At 53.2% G+C, this 19,491-nt stretch overlaps 3 protein-coding genes across 3 annotated transcripts; 2 read left to right on the forward strand and 1 right to left on the reverse strand.

The window, feature by feature from the left end:
- Positions 1-1,894: 1,894 nt before the first annotated feature.
- Positions 1,895-5,193, forward strand: MONBRDRAFT_17831 (uncharacterized protein; the record flags this gene model as incomplete). The annotated part of the gene is made up of 16 exons (XM_001743178.1): positions 1,895-1,946; positions 2,089-2,184; positions 2,281-2,457; positions 2,565-2,683; positions 2,747-2,803; positions 2,872-2,996; positions 3,088-3,197; positions 3,321-3,415; positions 3,685-3,792; positions 3,883-3,997; positions 4,117-4,191; positions 4,260-4,344; positions 4,431-4,567; positions 4,684-4,764; positions 4,861-4,961; positions 5,099-5,193. The coding sequence occupies 16 exons, from the start codon at positions 1,895-1,897 to the stop codon at positions 5,150-5,152; spliced, it is 1,587 nt and encodes a 528-aa protein (XP_001743230.1). The 3' UTR covers positions 5,153-5,193.
- A 635-nt stretch (positions 5,194-5,828) lies between these two features.
- On the reverse strand, positions 5,829-11,973 carry MONBRDRAFT_23245 (uncharacterized protein; the record flags this gene model as incomplete). Its single annotated transcript, XM_001743498.1, has 27 exons — positions 5,829-5,967; positions 6,090-6,257; positions 6,344-6,478; positions 6,577-6,677; positions 6,824-6,940; positions 7,044-7,406; positions 7,522-7,674; positions 7,836-7,925; positions 8,015-8,235; positions 8,325-8,554; positions 8,673-8,763; positions 8,858-8,929; positions 9,020-9,080; positions 9,259-9,390; positions 9,470-9,552; positions 9,657-9,735; positions 9,825-9,911; positions 10,002-10,088; positions 10,201-10,387; positions 10,552-10,646; positions 10,730-10,804; positions 10,888-10,944; positions 11,042-11,105; positions 11,188-11,312; positions 11,467-11,545; positions 11,623-11,679; positions 11,801-11,973. 27 exons carry the CDS (start codon positions 11,971-11,973, stop codon positions 5,829-5,831), a joined length of 3,321 nt encoding a protein of 1,106 aa, XP_001743550.1.
- Positions 11,974-16,038: 4,065 nt separating this feature from the next.
- MONBRDRAFT_14402 (uncharacterized protein) lies at positions 16,039-18,193 on the forward strand (the record flags this gene model as incomplete). Its single annotated transcript, XM_001743179.1, has 8 exons — positions 16,039-16,170; positions 16,297-16,496; positions 16,651-16,770; positions 16,886-16,994; positions 17,076-17,146; positions 17,225-17,405; positions 17,562-17,884; positions 18,019-18,193. The coding sequence occupies 8 exons, from the start codon at positions 16,039-16,041 to the stop codon at positions 18,191-18,193; spliced, it is 1,311 nt and encodes a 436-aa protein (XP_001743231.1).
- Positions 18,194-19,491: the final 1,298 nt, after the last annotated feature.

Below are 19,491 nucleotides of genomic sequence, written 5' to 3' on the forward strand. Positions count from 1 at the left end.
TTCGTTGGCTTCACTCTCATCTGTACTCCTCGTCTTCATCATTGCATTCAGGTGACAAGTCCACCGTGCACCACGCCGTCTACGGCGGCATCAGAGACATCACATGCAAGTACCGAGGCGCGAACACGAGAAGCCTCAAGCGCCGCTGTGGACCGTAGCTCTTCCCCATCAATCGTCCAAACTCGGTCTCCACGTCGAACACACCTTGCACGAGTGGCGCAGTGGCAACCACATCCCAAGAAGAGAAAATCGTCTAAGTCCACCCAATGAGGAAACAGCTTGCTTACTAAGTGTTTAGAAAAAAAAATCGTCCCGGGCGTTTGTCAATCGAAATAAACCTTGAATGACCATTGATCAATCGGAACTTGTCTTGTCCATCTGCTTCTACCCACCAAGTTGTCTCATTGCTTCGCTGACTCGTCTTATGGCGCTGCCATTTGACATACCAATCAGAGCCATGTAGCCCTAGAGAGTCAAAGCCAAATAAGTTTCGTATGGAAAAGAAATGGGATTTATTTCAAAATAAATGATTTTCTGGTCTTTGGGCTGCTATGGCATCCACAGGAAGCGTATGAACACAAGAGCACCCTCGTTTGATCCGCAAAAATTTAGCGCTTCTGCTGTGCTTGATTTGAAACGCACAGCAGACAGAATCGCCGAGCACGACCCGAAATACTGACTGCCAATTAATCGCACCTGCCTCAATCCCAAGAGCAATATGTTGTTACAAAAAGGGAATACATATGTTACTTTCAAGGAGGTGACCGAACTATCCCGCTGAACAACATATTAAGGTACATTCACACCTTCGTGTTGCGCGCACGTTGCCGGACAGTTTTCTCTCTCTCTCTCTCGCTCTCTCTCTCTCTCTGAGCGGCGCTGCGAACGACGAGGACGGACCGCCGCGGTCGGAGGGATACACGGCAGTGATACACGGCAGTGGTTGTGGTGGTGGCTGCAGTGTTGGTGCCAGGATTCATTTGGCACTGGTGGAGACACAGTGCATAGCTCTTCTGTTAATCAATCAGTCGGGAAGGCTTTGCTTTGCTCGGCACGCGTAGAGGCGGTTGGAAGGGGGTGGCCATGGGGTAACGAGCTGGCGTGGCTGCACTTGTTATATTCTGCTGCCGTTCTTTGGAGTGCTGGTGCGCGCAAAGGCCATCTTGTCCTCTTTGACCATGTTGCTCTTACGCAGCGCTTCGACCCGTCTGGGTGCGCTGCTTATGCGAAGTTCTTCTTCGTCAGCACGTCTTCGTCATGGCTCGACTGGCTGGAAGCCCTCACTTCCTCAACAGCATCGGGTGGCACCAAACACTTTTTTGGCCCGCCGCTACCTTGCTCGCTCAAACCTGATGCATTCTGTGAGGACAAACTGCTTGCACTTGAGCCCAGCATTCCCGTCCATTACCAGCGCAGTGCACTCATGCTTCCCGTCCATCCTTTGGTTCATGGTGGTGCTAGCAAGCCCAGACCGTCTCAGGGTACCAAGGCATGAAACTGGCAGAGTTTTCAAAACAAATGGGCGTCCCCGTGCGCGTGCTGGCCGAAATCGTGGCTCAAGTTCAGGATGGCAAAGTCAACGGTGACACAGGTGCCCTCATCAAGCTTGCTCCCTTTTGATTCTGGCCGATTCGCTTGTGCTTGTGACCTCAATTGCAATCGTCACGTCAAATGTGTCTCTTTGCACCTGGCTCCGCTCTCGGCTCATCTTTTTGCTTATTGCGCCCGCTGGACTATGTTAGCGCTGACTTCGGATCTCATGGAGCTCCTGGCAGAGGAATACGACATGGAGTTTGCACAAATTGCGCCTCCGCCACCCAAGAAGGAAAAGCCAAAAAAGTCTGCCACTGCCAAAAAGAACAATGCTGTCCCAGCCAAGGGCAAGCCTTCCTCAATGCCCAGCACCCTCGAGCGCCCTCCCATCGTGACCATCATGGGCCACGTCGGTAAGCTCACGAGCCCGGATGGCAAAACAACATCCTGGCGCTCTCTCGGCCCTGTAGCGCCCGCTCCGGCTCCAGGGTGCTTGCTGGCTTTGGGTTGTGGTTGTACCTAACGCAACGCCGGGATCTCACTCTCTTGTCATAGATCACGGCAAGACAACGTTGCTCGATGCGTATCGCTCCTCCTCGATTGCAGCCGGTGAAGCCGGTGGCATCACACAACATATTGGTGCATTCATGGGTACGTCCAGCCCAACCAACACCTGGTGCCTTGACACCCTTGCTAAGCAACTTTCTCACTGCGACTTTGCGTCAATCGCTCAACTCTTGACTCCAGTCGAGCTGGGTGATGCCCAACGCATCACATTTCTGGACACGCCGGGCCACGCTGCTTTTTCGGCGATGCGGCAGCGGGGCGCGTCAGCCACCGATGTGGTCATTCTCGTTGTCGCAGCGGATGATGGCGTTATGCCCCAGACGATTGAGAGTATCAAGTATGCAACTGAGGCAGGCGGTAAGAGCTGCATTTACTCTAGCCAACCTCCAAGCATCCCTTTCTGGCTACCATGGTTCCAGATTCTTATGAGCCCCATATTCTTACTTCTGCTTCGGCCCTGACAGTGCCTCTGGTTGTGGCAATCAACAAGTGTGACAAGGAACAGGCCGACGTGCATCGCGTTAAGCAAGAGCTGGCCCGACATGGCGTGGATCTCGAAGATTTCGGCGGTGCCGTTCAAGCCGTCCCTGTATCTGCTCTCCAGGTATAGGCTGCCGGCAAAGGGCCGACCTGTCACCTGATCGAGGCCACATCGAGCCTTTATTGGTCTGGTCTCATGTCATCTCTCACCAAGCAGCAAATAGTTGGTTCATCGGCGCTGCTGCTCCCAGCCTCATACTTTCGGTGTTGCCGTCTTTGGTGATCTTGTAGCGGAAAAATCTCGATGCGCTTCTTGAGGCGGTTCTTCTGCAAGCAGAGGTGCGAGGCACACAGGGCAAGGCGAGCAATCCTGCCGAAGGCGTTGTCATTGAGGCCTCTTCAGACAAATTCAAGGGGTACGTTTCACCTGTTTTGGGCAGGCAAGACGTACGGACGATAAAGATGCACGAGGATCATCATGACCGAATGCTTTTGGTATGGCGGCAGGCAAGTGGCAACCGTCTTGCTGCATGACGGGTCGCTCAAGCCTGGCGAATACATTGCCGCTGGCTGCTCCTTTGCGCGCATCAAAAGCATGACTGACGATGGCAAACAGCGTGAGCTTGGAATTTTATTGCGCCATCTTGTGGCTTTTATAAACATACGATTGTTTGTTTGGGCGAACTCTTGCGGATTGACTACCCCTCATCTTTGCACTTTGTGAATCTTGACTTGGGCAGGCCTCAAATCGCTGCAGCCATCCATGGCCGCCGAGGTCATGGGCTGGCGCTCGTTGCCTGAGGTCGGAGTTCCCGTCTTCAAGGTGGCATCGGAGGTGCGAAGCGTTGTGCAACTCTATGCATGCTTCGAGAGTCCTGCCTATGTGCCGATCTCTCCGTGCGCTCGGTGCATGACATGTGTGGCCTCTCGGTGATACAATAGAAAGAGGCTAGGGCCTTTGTTGAAGAGCAGGCGCGCCTGGTCGAGGAGGAAAAGAATCTCAGCGCTGCCGAAATCGTTGATGTTAGTTTTTACGGTTCATGATATCATCAGCAGTCTTGCACCTCAATGCACCTCACTCGAAGCTTGACACAATTTTCGCAGCGTCGACGACAAATGGCCGAGGAGCATCGCCAGGAGACATTGCAGGAGCGGCGACGTCTGCGTCGTCTTCCACGCAGCGCGCGGCCCCGCGAGCTCAACCAGCAAGAGGTGTGGCAATAGACAGTCTTCTCCAAAGCGTCTGTGGTGCATGACTCACATGCGTTTGTTCCTTGGCTGTCATTCTGTGTGCCCCTACAGCTCTTGGACGTTGCTAGCTCTGACAAGCCAACACGGCTGTTGGTGGTGCGCAGTGATGTACAAGGCAGCGCCGAGGCCCTGGTCGATGCGATTGCTGCCATCCCCAGCTCTGAAGGTATGCAACCTAGCTTCAAGTGATGCTACAGGAAAAATTGCCCAGGTTTCCTTCCTGAACGCACTCTCACATTCAACTTGTTGCTGTTGCTGTGGCGTCTTGTGGCGGGCAAACTGCAGTGGCTTGCCAAGTCATTCGACAAGGCGTCGGAAACATCACAGACAGTGATATTGAATTGGCAGCCACCACCAACGGTGCGGTGTGAGCGCGCATACATCAAGCGGGGCTATGTGATCTCACGTTGCCTTGCGCTGTCATATAGCCACTATCCTCGGCTTTGGAGTAGGCTTAGGCAAGAAGGAAGCGGCACAGGCAGAGCAACAGGGTGTCCAGGTGAAGCTTTACAAGTAAGTCTCTGCTCCAGTTTCAATTGGCGCTGTGCCATCACGTCTGACCTGTTCTGCGCATTTTGCCGTCCGATTACGCTTCGCAGGGTTGTTTACCATCTGCTCGAGGAGCTCGAGCAAGACTTGCTTAGCATGTTGCCCCCGCTCATGGTCGAGAAACAAGTCGGCAAGGCCAAGGTTTTGCAAGTGTTCAACCTCACCGGGAAGCGCAAGTCAACTGTTGGTGTGTTTGAGCGCAAAGTGGATCTGCTTGTTTCTGATGCCCCTCCCTGCTTGATTCAGTTGAGAGCCCGTGCAACCCCCCCTTCTTTTCTCACTGCCTTCCCTGGTTCTATCTAGCTGGCTGCCGTGTTCTGACGGGATCTCTTGTCAAAGCACATCGTTTCAAAGTTTTGCGAAAGGGCGAAGAAATTCATGAGGGTGAGCCCTGCTTTGAGTGCTTGCTTGAGCCGAAACCTAGCGTGCTCGAGTTTGCATCTTTCTTGACGTCTTTGCATTGCCAATTGACATCCCCAGGGGAGCTGTCGCAGCTCATGCATCACAAGGACAGTGTGGAAGAGGTTGGTCTCAACACCGAGTGCGGGTTATCTTTCGAAGATTACAGCGACTTTGCAGCGGTAAGTCCCAAATCCAAAGAGTTCAGCTGTCAATTTTTACTCATGCCTGGTAGGCAGCAGAAGGGGGAGAGTTTCGAGACACGCCGGCATTGGCGCTGATCTCACACCTTTGTGCTTGTTCCTTCTGGCGTATACAGGATGATGAGGTCGTGTGCTACCAAATTGAGGAGAAGCGCCGAGAGCGCCTTTAAAGTGGAATACGAGGAGACGGTCAATCGAAGACAAGAGGACGAATGCTGAGTGAAGTAGAAGCACTCGCAAACAAATAAGCAGACAAACCCAAGAGGAAGGCCACAAACAACCAAAAGGCGTACAAAGAAGGGTGATAAAAATGCCGATACCCACAAGCAGAAAACACAAACCAAATCCGAGCCCTTAACAAGAAACACAAAATCATGAGGCGTTGCAAACAAGCAGGGCGAAAACAAAGCATAAACATAGCACTCCAACACTTTCGGGCAGAATGTACACCGTGAGAGGTGTCTAAGCTCGCGTTCAGCCGAGGCGCATGGTGTTGTGATCCCCGTTTCGAAGAATGGGCTTCTAGGTGTCAAGGGCCGACCGTGTGGCAAGATCATTCCGCAACAAGCGAGGCGATGAATCAAAGTGAGGCAACATTGAAGCGTCTGATACGAGGTTAGCAAGCGGTGTGTACCTGAATCGAGTTGGTCTGTTCACCATCCTCGTCGAGCATGCAGTCAGTCACCTTTTGACTGTCCAGGCAAAGGAGGATGGATAATGGAACAGTTCATTTTGGAGATGAGTCGAGTTGAAGCAAAAAAAAGATGACGATGATGATGATGAAGAAGAGGAAGACAAACAAACAAATAAAAAACAACAACCCGAAGGGCAAATAAGTAAACATTATTATCTTCGACAAGACAAGACTGACCAAGGCAAGCAAGGGTTGAGCCAAAGCGGCAGAGGCTTGCGTCGACGCTGATCCTTGATCCAGTCTTCGCGCATGAGTTGCGAAGTCGTCGGGTGCCACCAGCGGCGGTAGAACCTAGAGAAGAAAAAAAAAGTCCCATTTGGAATAAAAAATACAAACAAAAGATTAGAACAAACCACATGAAGATTCGGAAACGCGCGCCAGTTGTCACGAAAGCTGCAAGTGCAGGCACGTACATGGCAAGGAAGCGGGGCAGAACTGCCAATGCAGGGCAGAAGATGAGCAAAAGCCAAAATGTTGCGTCACTCGAAGCATTTTGCATCACATAGTACGGGTCCGGAATCAAGGGTGTCTCGAGCAGCAGCGAGTTGTAAATGTACGCAAAAGCAAAGACACCAAAAAAGCTACGCAGCCAAGGGCAAGCACATGAGCAACAGGCTTTGCAAAAAAAAGGTCGAGAATAAAGCAAGCCATGAGAGATATAAGGTACCTCCAGGCCAGGCAGAGCGCATGGATCCAGATGTAGTGACGAGTGAGAATCATGTTTTGAATCAGATTGGCAATGATGATGCAAAAGATGGAGATGGTACCCATCACCAACATGCCATTGTCTTCGAGCTTGTCTCTGCGTGCGTGCGTCAAGTGCCGATTAGATCCAAAATGAATGCGCGTGAGGAGAAGAAAAGCAGGGTGGGTGCCGCGGAGCCTTGCCATGGGACATACACGTAGACGGCGTAAGGAACGAAAAAGATGACCACGGCCTGGTAGAAGGAGTCAAGAATAATGGGCCAGAAGCGGCCCTTGTAAGTCAAATCCTCTCGACCCTATCGGGCACGAGTGAGCGAAACAGCAACACGTTGGACACATGACAGAGATGAGTGGCGTGGGCTGACAGCGCAATGAGCCGCGAGCAACCAAGCCTTCCGCCCCCACCATGACCACAAGACTGAGTTGCTTGCTTGGTACACACCTGCTCATAAAGCATGGGGAAAGCCTCAAGAGCATCCTCGGTCACGTCCTGGTCAAAGATGCCCGTGACGATGGGTGGCAGCGAAGTCCACAAAAGATTGTAGGTTTGAAGGTACATCTAAATGCCAACCAACAAGGACGAAAGATTAGAAACAACACAGCCGGCATGAGCGCTGATATCCCTTCAGAGCCGCCCCGACATACGGCCTGAAAACACAGACCTGTTCGATGTGAGGCTGGCCCGTGAAGCCATCAAAGAATTGGTAAAAGAAGATGACAAACACCAAGCTTGAGTTTTTGTAGAAAAAGTACAAAATAAGGCTGGCAATGCGGTCGTAGGACCAATGGCCGTGGACCAGCAAAAGACGAGTCAAGAAGCGGAATTGTCCAAAGGCAAAATCACTGGCCATAACGGCCTGCATGCCCTCTTGGCCGGAGATGCCCACGCCCACATGGGCCATCTGAATCATGCTGACATCGTTGGCACCATCACCAATGGCTAGCGTCATGACATCAATGCTCTCCTTCACCAGCTTGACCACCTGCGCTTTTTGCAAAGGAGCGGTTCGGCAGGCCACAACCACCTGGGAAGAGACGCGCGACAGTTGGCGCGGGTGAGAAGACAAACCTTACAACGTTGAACATTGCTGCACAACAACAACAACCAAAAAAAAAAAAAAAAAAAAAAAAAAAACCTACCGCGCAGCGCAGGCTGAGGTCGAGGAAAGCATCCGAGTTCTGATCAAGCATGGCGTAGGATAGAGTCGCACCATCCACCACGAGTGCGAGGGGTTTGTTTCGTGCGCTGGGCTGTTCGATTTCCGACAGTTTGCCCCGAATAATGTCTCCAGTCTGCAGGAGATTGAGCAGCAACAAGCGCATTTGAGCGGCAGGAATTGGAACAGGATATTTTGATGTAGGAAAGAGGCTGACTCTAAAGCTGTCGCCTGGGCCTGCTTGGCACGCACAGGCCTTGCGAACAGGGCAACAAAACAGCATAAACGGGTGCCCACCTCTTTGGCAGCCTGCTCATGCAAGGCTTCATTGCGCTTGCTTCGAGGTTTGGAGTGGTGTTTGGAGGCCAGTTGAGAGTTGAGTAAGATCTAACAAGCGACCGCCGGGCCATGTTAGCTCGGGCCCTGCGGGAAACAACCATGTACCAGCAGGGCAAAGGCAGGCTCAGGCATCGTACCGTGCTTTGGCTCTCATCCATGAGCCGACATGTGTGAGCAATTTCTATGGCGGTCTCTTGCTTGTCGCCTGTGAGGACCCAAACCTTGATACCGGCCTCGCGAAGGGTGGCGATGGCTTCCGGAACGCCTTCTTGAAGTTTGTCTTCGATACCGGTCGCGCCTAAAAGAGTAACCTCTTTCTCGATGGCTAGGTAAGTTTCACGCAGCCGTGCCTGCGGTTCTGCAGGTCGTTATTCGCGGCGTCCCATGTTTTGAGCCAAGAGTCGTAAAAATCAGGGTCCAGGTCGCGGTAAGCGAAGCACAGGGTACGCAAGCCATTTCGCGCGAAATCATGCAGGTGGGCCTCTGTCTTCTCGCGGAGGTCCGAATCGCCCTGCTTCATGATGTCCATGATGGCCGAGTCCGCGCCCTTGATAAAAGCACGGATGCGACCGTTGGGGAGACGCGCAATCACAGTCATGCGCTTGCGAGTGCTATCAAACTCGAGAGTCTGTAAAATTTCCATGTTGTACTCGTCGTCGCCAAGCTTCAGCAGAATTCTATTGAACAAGAAGACCCAAAGAGAGCGGAATCGGCGTGAGCGGAGGCACGAGCGGAGCGATTCGTGTTTTTTTTGGGATTATATTGCTTCGAGGCAAAGCGTCTGGTGTCACCGACCGGCCGGATTTGCGGTTCAGCAAGACGTATTTGTAGACAAAGGCGGCGGCCACCAAGGCTGCCTCATCGGGTGACTCAGCTTCGTGTTTCACTGCAGTCAATCAAGCATGTACGCGATAAGGACAGGCTGGAGTGCCCAGCCGGTTCGCCCCAACGCACGATGCACCAGGCCAACAACTACATACGTTCGCCGTCCTCGTTGTTGGGCACCACCGTGTTGTTCATGGCAAGCGAGAGCATAAAGTTGTGCAAAACACCTGAAATCAAACCAGCCTGCATAAGAAAAAGGACGGAGAAGAAACGGAGCGTCACGTGCAATAGCCTTGGCAACCGTGCACCGCACGTACTGTCATCGTCAAAGCCGCCATCCTTCTCCAGGTCTTCGACAAGAGATTGGTCCAAGGGAAACTATTCAACAGAACGTTGTCGGGGTGATTACAGCAGCCAGACCAACAGGATGGAAAACAGACGCAGAGACAAGAAGACAGACAATAAGAAAGAGGAAAGGGAAACAAGCTCGCAAAACAGTAAAACCAGACCAGCTGGAGGGGGGAAAAAATAGACAGATCAAGGGGGCATGACGCACTGAGCGAGCATCTTGGAACGTTGCCGTGTCATCATGAGGGTGTGAGTAATGAATGCCGTTGATGGAACACTGGTGGAAAATCATTTTGTTCTGTGTCAGAGTGCCAGTCTTGTCTGAGAAGATGTATTGGATCTGCGACAGGGCAAGACACCCGAGTTAAGTGAGTGAGGCAAAGCTATTCTTGGTGAACCAAAAATGAACAACGACAGACCTGTCCCAGATCTTCGGTAATGTTGAGCGCACGGCACATCATCTTGTGGCGGTGCTGATTCGCAGGGTCCACATAGACCAGCTCTAAATAATTGGGAGGGTGTGAGCTAGGTCAGACATCCTGGTAGAAGGCAAAAGAGGAGCAAAAGCAAAAGAAAAAGATAACATGAGATCGCGCCTTTACGTACTCTCATCCTCCTGGATGAAGTAAACTTGCACAAGTTTGACCAGCTCAATAGAGACGTAAAGGGAGATGGGCACCATCACCTATGGTAGCAAATGCGAGTGAGCTGTGATGTCAGGTATCTTTGCGTCGAGTTGATGGTTGTAGTGGTCCGAGGGGTGCAAAGGCAGACCTGCAGGATGATAAAGTAGGTGAAGATGCGAATAAAGCCTTCTTCTGCGGGAGCGTAGTCGTCTTTGCCTGGAATGTACAGAATGTCCTGCAGAAGAAACCAACCAAAATACAACAAATCAGAGAGGTCAGGGCGATCTTGAGACAATCACAACAATGCCACGGATGAGAAACTGACCTTCCAGTCACGGTCCGACTTCCAAACACCGGCACCAATACCACCCGCAACACACATGACCACCAAGATCAAGCAGCAGTACAGGATCTGGCGGAAAAAAAAAAAAAATAAGAAAAGATGGCAGGAAACAAAAGTGAGCAAACACGTGAGTGGCAGATTTGTAAGCAGGGGAGCACTGTGCCTCATGTCACGTCGTTACCTGGTAGTTCATGGCGCGTTCAAGCTTTGAGCGCTTTGAGCGAGGGCCAGTGTTATTGAGCATGGACTTGGTGTCATGGCCGGCATATACAACAATGCCAATGGCACGACGCGTATTGCGGAGAACGCAGCCGCGCAACAGAATGTTGTTTTGGTCCAAAGCAATTTCCTTGTGCCCACGGATTTTCCTATCGACCAACGTGGGCAGTGTAGCAAAGGAAACAGAGCACGCACCAGGTGTAAGGTTGCCACAGGCGCAAACAAGCGTGCCGGAGAAAAGGAGAAGGGCCAAGCGTGGTGGTGGCGGAGGAGAGGGGCATGCAATGCGGAGAACGAATTGGCAAACACAGACATTGTGCCGTTGAACTGGTAAATCTTGTTGTTCGGGAGCTCACACTCGATTTGTGAGGTTTCGGAGAAAGCATCCGGATCAAAGGCCTCGGTCCGCTGCGGACAAAACCCAAAGCATGAGCTTGAGGGCAGGGGTATAAAAAGGGGGAGTGAAGGGCATGTATTGGTTGACGGCCCACCTCCATAAACAGACGACGTTGCTTCAGGTTGGTTTCACCATCGAGATTGGCTGTTTCGACAAAGCAGATGCCGTCCTGTGGGGCCAGCAAGTGGAGTGAGCAAGACGTGGTAGGGTGTGGGGCGGAAGGATGGGCTATTGAAAGAAATGAGGGCGTACCTCATGGGAAGTGTCGAGCAGCAGCATATCGGCGGGGATGATTTCGTTCTGGTACAGCTGAGCATCAAAACACATCGCACATGCGGATGAGGCAGACGTTGGGACAGCACGGGGACGGCCAGGTTGGATCAGGAGCACCGTCCCAAAGCCTGACCTGAATAATGTCACCAACTTCGATGTTGCGCCATTCGATCCCCGAGTTCCACTCGCCGGTGCCTCTACAACAATCAGCATGATCTGTGTGAGCGGGTCTTGTCAACAATTCTGCAATGAGAGTTGGCTTCAAGTAACAAGGCGCACTTGTCGTAAACCATGGCGGTGCGACGGTTGGTCTCCTTGTCTTGACGACGGCGACGGCTGTCTTCGTAAGCATCCTTGACGAGCGTTACGAGCAGCACGAAGAGAAGAGGTAGCATGGCGATTTCCTGTCAAAGTAAACCATAGGTAGGTGGAGAAAAAGTGGCGTGAGGTTTGAGTAAAAGAGAACAGGCAGGGGGCATGCAAGTGGCATGCTTCCAAAGTCAGGCGAAGAGGCGGCTGGCATGGATTCTCAGATGGTCGGAAAAATCACCAGCGCACCTTGGCAAATGCCTGGACCATGGGCAGCCAGTTGAGAATGACAATGAACAAGAAGTAAACGTTGGCCAAGCGATGAAACCTGGCAGAGCATGATCGTTAGCAAAGGTGATGGGAGGGAAGCGGCATCGGCAACGGGTAGCGCCTGGGAAGACTGACTGTTCGAAAAGGTTCTTGGGTAACAACGTGAGCCAAGTGTACTTGCTTGTTGAGATGCTGCATTTCAGTGCAGCAAGACAAAGCGGATCGTGAGGTGTGAGTTAGAACTCTAGGAGCTGGACCGGGAGCGGCGTCACATGCACGTGGTGTCTCGCGAGCGCGCAATATGAGCACTGACCCGTTGCTCACGTAGCCCTGTTCGGTGCTGTACTCGCGGTTGAGGGGACGGATGGTGCGGTAGCGGTCATCGGATCGGCCGTAGCTAAAGAGCGTGGGGCGACGGGGCTGCAGAGCGGATTGGGTCCGATGCACTCGCTGCCCGCCGGCGGTGCTGGCCCCGTGTTGCGACATGGCGGAGGCGTGCGAGCTGGCCTGTTTTAGAACTAAAGGGGGACGAACAGGTACGAGCAGTGAGATGGGGGGGGGTGAGCGGTTTTTCCAACGTTCCCAACGCGAGGCATGGGCTGCTGACCCCTCTCATGATACTTGACATGGGCGCCAGCCAGAACCCGAACACGGCAAGCTGCCTCGAAAAGGATGATACCTGGTGGCCAACGACGCCCTTGACCAAGATTGAATCAACCTTGAATGCTCTGCCTTTCAACGTGATCATCCACCCAAAATCAACGCCAATGGGACAGGAGGGAGAAGGGAGAAGGAGGGCACCCAGGGCGAGCTCGACGGCGAGCGAGCACAGCCAACGCCCAACTTCACGACAGATCGAAATAGAGTAACAGAGAGAGAGGTTGAGGGAGGTTGAGAGAGGTTGAGAGAGGTTGAGAGAGGTTGAGAGAGAGTTTGAGAACGTTTGAGAGGATATGAAAGAGTTTGAGAGGATGTGAGAGAGTATGAGAGAGTTTGAGAGGATGTGAGAGAGTATGAGAGAGTTTGAGAGAGTTTGAGAGAATCTGAGAGAGTTTGAGAGAGTTTGAGAGAGAAGCCTTTTCTTGGGATTAAGAGCAAACGCGGGAAAGGAGTCAAGGCCAATAACAGTTGGTACCTATGCACCCATATCCAGCTGTGCACGGGAGTTAAAGTAATTTACTTTCGACCACCAGCGTCAAACAGTTGCAACCATCACCAAGGAATAAAAAGTATTTTACATTCTCGTGGTGGCAAGTGGTACGTTGTGCCGAGCGGATCTCGAGTGAGCTCGCCGCGAGGCGCGCGCGCAGAGGGGTGGATAATATGGATGCGTGCGCGTGTGTGGGTGTGTGTTTGGGTAGAGTAGGTGTTTGAGCACCAGGCAAGGGGCAATGATGCAGCTCAGAGATGGGGCGACTTGATTTGTGGGACCGGGTGGCTGGGGGGCGTGTGCCGTGCTCATGGTTAATGTTTTTCGGGATGAAAACTAGGGTTTGAAATTCGTCAATAAAACTTGCTTAGCCAAGGGCTGGGGAACGGCCCGTGGGCAGCGGTCATCGCCATCCACCTTTGCTTACTTCTTCTTTGGGGACGCGTCGCGCAGCTGCTGACACAGTCTCAGTTATTGTTGCCCTGCCAGGGCCCATCATCACTGCCATGTCGTACAACTGGCAAGATCATGAGGCTCGATGGCATGGCCTTTTCGAGACTGGCATCAAAAAGGTGAGCGTTGGGCGCGAGAGGGTTTTAGCTGGGCCAGAGTTTGGCTCACTACACGTTCCTTCGTTGGCCACATCGATCTGACCTTGATGGGCTCGGTCTAGATTCTTAAGCAAGTGCATCCTGGCATCACGCTGGAGAGCCCGGCCTTGAAGCGATTCGACCAGCAACTACTGTGTCTATTTGCACACTTGGCGTCGGCCTTGGGCCGGTTTCCGGCCAACATTGAAGATTGCCAGCGTGCCATCGACTATGTCATGCCCGAAGATCTCGCTGAATGGGCGCTGCAGGCAGCCGAGCGAGCCGAAGCCGAGTTTAGCACCTTCAAGAAAAAAGGGCCAATCGGAACAGAGTTTGCCGCCGAAAAGGTTTGTGTTGTATTCCGTGGCATATGGACCGCGTCAGCGCGCTCGTTTCTTGCGCAGCCGGCGCTCGGCTCCCCATTTAGTAACTCTTATCAACTGCATTGGTTCTGCCCGGCTCCCCATCACCAGATTCATGCCAAAATCAACAAAGAAGATGTCGACGGCACTGGTCGGGCCGTGTCCATCGAGGTCACCCTCTTTCTCCTCGTCGCCGTCGACTACATTGCTGCCGACGTTCTCAAGGTCCGCTCGTCCTTTTGTCATTCATCTCTGCTCCTCGCCATTTGACGCCGCGTGTCCTGGGCCTACTCACTCTCTCACCACCAACATCTTTTCGGTCTCATCAATACAGTTGGCGGGCAACTTTGTGGAGCATTGCAATGGTCGCACCATCTCCGCGGAATCTCTCAACACGGCCCTCTCGGGCGATGCGGTCAGTCAGCCACACGAACATCTCTGCACACACCGGCCGGTGGACAAAAGGGTTCCGAGATTTGCAATGGGAACCCGACCCTTCTGCGCCCGCCTCCGCTCCAGGCACCACTTCACGGTCATGGTTGGCATAGATGCTGCGCCTGCTCTTCGACAAGGTCAAGCGGCCGCCCGATGGAACCACCGCGCGGCTCGACCTCAAATATCCCGACGCCGTTCGCGACATGCTGGCAGTCGAGCAGACTTTTATGCACAAGATGGAGCTCATGTCTCAGGTCTACCAGCGCACGCTAACAACGCTGGATGATGTCCTCGAGGCGGAAGTCGTTTCCTTGTTGGATACCATCTCTTCCGTGCGCGACTTCAGCTTCAATATGGTCGTGGGTCTGGAGACCGCTTTGGAAGCCAGCAGCGCACGGCCGCGCGTCGGTGAATTTCTCGAGGAAGCGGCTCTGGTCTGTTGGCCATGCTTGTTCCTGGTCGCGACGCAGAAAAGGATGGCTTGTTCCGCTTAGTTTAACTCGTCTCACAGCTCAAGTCCAATTTGCCACGCATAGACATTTGAATACCAAGCCCTGCTCACCTACATCTCGGAGGTGGGACAGAAGCTGCAGGAGCACCAAAAACTCATGCAAGATGCTGCGCTGCGCCGGCAGCTCAATGAGCGCGATCCCTTGTGGCTACCAGCCGTGCAATTCCACCTCCCTACGCTCTTGGTGGCACCTGCTCTACATCTAAAACATCACGTGGAAGCCGTCGAGGCTCTCGTGCATTGCGGTCAATTGCAAGGCCGCCAACACGAGCTCCAACGTCTACGCACCGTATGTCGTTGTTTTATCTGTCTTGCATGGGGCCGGCATTGCCATGTTTTTTGATTTGTCAGACCCCCTCTCTGATGCACCGGGGCCATTCCTCTGGGTAGGCTCTGGAGAATCTGCGACCAGCCACCCGGGACGTCACGGGCGAAGAATACAGCTTTCTGCGCGATCGTGAAAACTTTTTGCAGTTTCCCTCTGTTGTTCGCCGCCAATGCCTTAGCGTGGCCAAGGGGTTGGAACGACGCATCGAAGGTGTGCCATTCGATTGTGCGTCTGCTTGTTGCACTCTCGTCGTACTGATCAACTCATCTTCCTTTCTTGTACATTCTGCTCGTGGGCCAACGGCGGCGGCACTGATTGTGGTCACAAAGGACTTTCCTTACCGCATCACACAAGCGAGCTCTTGTATACTGGACGCGCCATCGTTTGTGCAACCAGCTCCAAGGTCCGTTTTGAGATGAGCGCTTGCTCGTCGAGCCTCTCCCAGATGCTTCCTGTTGAGCAGCTGGTCTGGATTGCGTGTGAAACTTCACACCGGGGCATACTTTGCGGAACGAGTAGAAGCGCAACGATCGCACCCTTTATGTCTTTGAAGACTTGATTGTGGCAACCAAGGGCGTACGTTGCTCTCCTTATGGTCACATTGGGGTCAAGACTGTGCAGAGGAAGGGTCATGTTTTTGAACCAAGCGCGTGGGCTCCGGGTTCACATCAACCGGGTTCTCCTGGTGCGTCCATGTCGGCAGGGTCCCGACAAAGAAAAGCTCAAGGAGCTTTATCATTTGGTCGAGGAACCAGTGATTGTGGTGGACAGCTCTGCCAGTCCCGTCCAACTCGTTGTGGTCACCACCCAGGGCAAGGTTCGGAAGTACCCCGGCATTTTATCAATGATGTTTGGCGTGGACTCTTGCAGCAGCTCACCCTGCTCTCTGCTTGTCTTGCCGTCTTAAACTGGCATCGGCTTGCAAACTACCCCGTTTGCTTGCAGATCACCATCGAGGCTCCGCCGGCGGAATGGGACCAATGGTTCAAGGCCCTCTCTCACAAGACAATCCACAATTTTGTGGAACGCATGTTCACGCTCAATCAACAGGATTTTGCGAGTCAGATGGCTGCCTTGCTTCCTTCACCGCTGTACGTTCTTTCATTGATGCGCTCGCGCGAATGCTCGGCCATCTGTCTATTGACAGCTTTTTGGAGGATAAGCTCCGGGTTTGAATGGACCGAGTAGAGTTCTCACTCTTCCATCCACCATCGCGCAGAGAGTATCGATTCGCCACTCCCGATAGCGAGGCCAACATATTGTTTGATGAGAAGGAGTCGGAAGCGCGTGGCTTTCGCGTCGTCAAGGTGCTGTCTCTCGTCTTGGCTCGCTATGAGCGATCGATTGTGCTGCCTTCGTCAAAGGACGTTGTTTTTGGCTGGGCACCTGATCTCTAACGGCCCCGGGTTTATACTGTGTCGTTTTGGGAACAGGCTGGAACATTGGAAAAGCTGGTCGAGTTGCTGACTCATCCTCAACACACCGACACCGAGTATCTGCGCCACTTTCTGACGACCTACCGTTCCTTCTGTGATTCCGAGCGGCTACTGGAGCTCCTGTTGGAGCGCTACGATGTGCCAGATGCTGAAGCAGTGCGCCACGATGCCAAGCAGGCTCGTTTTTTTCACAAACAGTGGGTCAACTCTTGCTTGCCATGCACAGCCATATGGTGTATTCTCTTGATTTTTGTGAAGTTGAGGCGTTGCTGCTTGGTACAACAGCGGGTAGCTGTCAGCAGCATTCGACCTTTGCTGAACTCATTCATTCCGCCCATCTGTCTTGCACAGGTACCGAAGCCCAGTGCGTCTGCGTGTGATCAACGTTCTCAAGCAATGGGTCGAGAAGCATTTTTATGATTTTCAAGCGCCTCAGGCCCGGCCCAGTGATCCGGTGGTTGTGTCGCGTCAGTCGACGGATTTGTTAAAGCGCCTTCTCAACTTTTCCAAGGAGGTCATCCGCCAAGATCCCGTGATGGCTCGGGCCTGTCAGCCCATCATTCGAGCTGTGAAGCGCCAGCTCAAGGGAAATGAGAAGGAGATGGTACGTCAGCGCGCGCACGGGACACAACCGGCATGGATCTGCCGGCACAAGTCCCTGGCATCGGGCGCACGGCAGGCACTCTCGCTCATTTGTGGGTGTGCAGCGGTTTTTGAAAGCAGGGTCAGACGCGCCACCGGTGGCCATGTTAATTCCTGACACGACCGCTTTCAAGCGTCACTTGCTCAATTTTCATCCGCAAGAGGTCGCGCGCCAGATGACCATCATCGAGTTTCACTTGTACAAGTAAGACAGACCGCTTTCAACGCGTGATTTGACAACCAAATGTGTACTCGAAACTAAACTGTTGTTTCGTATGATCAGGCGCATCTGGCCATCGGAGCTGGTCGGCCTGATGTGGACCCGGCGTGACAAGTGGCAACATGCACCAAATGTGCTGAACATGACCGTGCGCTCGACGCTGGTCACGCGCTGGCTCACGCGCTGCATTGTCGAGACTGCAAACCTCAACGAGCGTGTTGATTTGATCTCCATGATCGTCGAGGTGGGCTAGCGCGCGGGGGTACTCTGTACCCCCTTTGTTGCCATGGCAAATGAGCCTTTCGTGCTGCGTGCTGCAGACCAAGGGTGTTGAGAGCTCTGAAAGTTCATGCTCATTTGCTGCTTGAAATTCTGATGCTCCGTGACCTTGGCGTCATAGATCTTGAAGGAGCTGCGGTCCCTCAACAACTTCAACGGCATGATGGAAGTGGTATCGGCGTTGAACAGCGCAGCAGTGCGCCGGCTCAACCACGCATGGGCCGAAGTCAACCCTCGTCGACGCGCTCTTTTCGACGAATGCGTGGAGCAGCTGATGGGTGGTACCAACTACAGTCGCCTTCGGCAGGCCATTGAGCACGCGCCCGCGCCCAAGATCCCATTCTTTGGCATGTACCTCACCGACATGACTTTCATCGAGGAGGGCTCCAGCGATACCATCCCGTCACCGCTGGGCGGCGTGCCTCTGATCAACTTTAGCAAGCGGTATGTGGAGAAGGCAATGCGGGCTGTTTAAAAAAAGAAGAAGCAGTCAGAGGGTCGCTTCAATTGTTGATCAGAGACCCTGTGCGGGCCTCGATCCTGCTGATTGCCACGAGCTTACTTGTCGGCGGGCATAGGCGGCTGCTGGCGCGAACGACGGGTACCATTCAACAGTATCAGAATCAACAATATGTATTGGCTGAGTGGCCCTTGCTGCAGGTTGGTGTCGTGTCCCCAGCCGTTTGTTTCCTTCTTTGGCTCTCACCCGGGCCTTGGCGCACGTGCTTTCCCTCACGGCGGCTCCCACCCTAAATCGACGCTGCGTAGACTTTTTTGATTGACCTGCCAACCACGATTGCCAACAGCGAGGAGGCCATTCCCTTTCCATCACCCGATGCGAGTAGCAAGGACATTCAAAATTTCGACGTGAGTGCCAAGCTCCGAATAGGGTCGCGCCTTTGCATGCAGCTTCTGATGCTTGTTTGCCGGATGTATCTGTCTGTCAATAGGATGCCATCTACCAACTTTCACTGCGTATCGAACCGCGTGGAATGGAGAAAGAGGCATTGCCCTCGTATGCATCCTCCGTGACGGTATGTTTAGTGTCGCCCGCCCGCAGGCACGGGCACTGGTCGTGCACACATTGCAGGTGGGGTGTGTGTGTCATTCATCCAGTCCAGTTGTCTCACCCTCTTGGAATTGCCCGTACCTGGCTGGCGGGATCACAGAGCATGATTGAGATCAAGGCCCGCAAGGACTTTTTAATTCGTGCATTTGTGCGGGTATGTCCCCTCGATTCCATTCAGACACGACTCGTATGTTGCTTGCTCCTTCTCTGCAAACATCAGCTCATGTCTTCCCCTGGACCCGAATCATGCAGAAATCCAAAACCGAAGTGCGGTTGCGCACGGAGAGCGGCTCAGACTCGATCAACTCGGGTAGGTGACCGCCGAGTCCGCTAATTGTGAATGTCAGGCTGGCATAGGTGACACTCAGCCAATATGTACATGCCTTCAATGTTGACAGATGAGGACCGCCGCTCAAGTCTCAGCAGCTTGACATTCAGCCCCATCCCGTCTGGTGGGGGCACACCAGTCCGCCCAGGGCGCAGTTCCAGTCGGCCCATCATGCCACTGCCAGCATTGGCAGAGAGCACGCCGCCTGTCCTACCACCGCGCTCCCTCAAGCCGGCCGGGGAGGTGGACGACTCCAACGCGTAATGGGCCTCTTTGACAGCTGGGTACCTGATCAGACTGTCACTGCCTTCATTTGGATAGACGATATTGATACACAGTGGACTGCGTCCTATCAAGCCAACGCTTTTCCCTTCTGTTGTCTTCCATCATTTCTATCATGTTCGGGGCGAGAGGAGAAAAAGAGAGAGAGAGAGAGAGAGAGGGAGAGAGAGAGAGAGAGAGAGAGAGAGAGAGAGAGAGAGAGAGAGAGAGAGTATGTGTGTGTGAAAAGAGAATGAAAGGGAATTGGTGTGTGGCGTGCTTGCCTGTTGATGTGACCAATAGATACGGCGTGTATGCTGCTTCCAGCCCAAATTGGGATCCCAATGTACAGCCGATGGAAACTGCCACAAGAGACGTGTCTGGCTTGGCCCT

This window comes from Monosiga brevicollis, genomic scaffold, assembly GCF_000002865.3.
Source record: "Monosiga brevicollis MX1 MONBRscaffold_3 genomic scaffold, whole genome shotgun sequence".
Taxonomy (NCBI): domain Eukaryota; class Choanoflagellata; order Craspedida; family Salpingoecidae; genus Monosiga; species Monosiga brevicollis.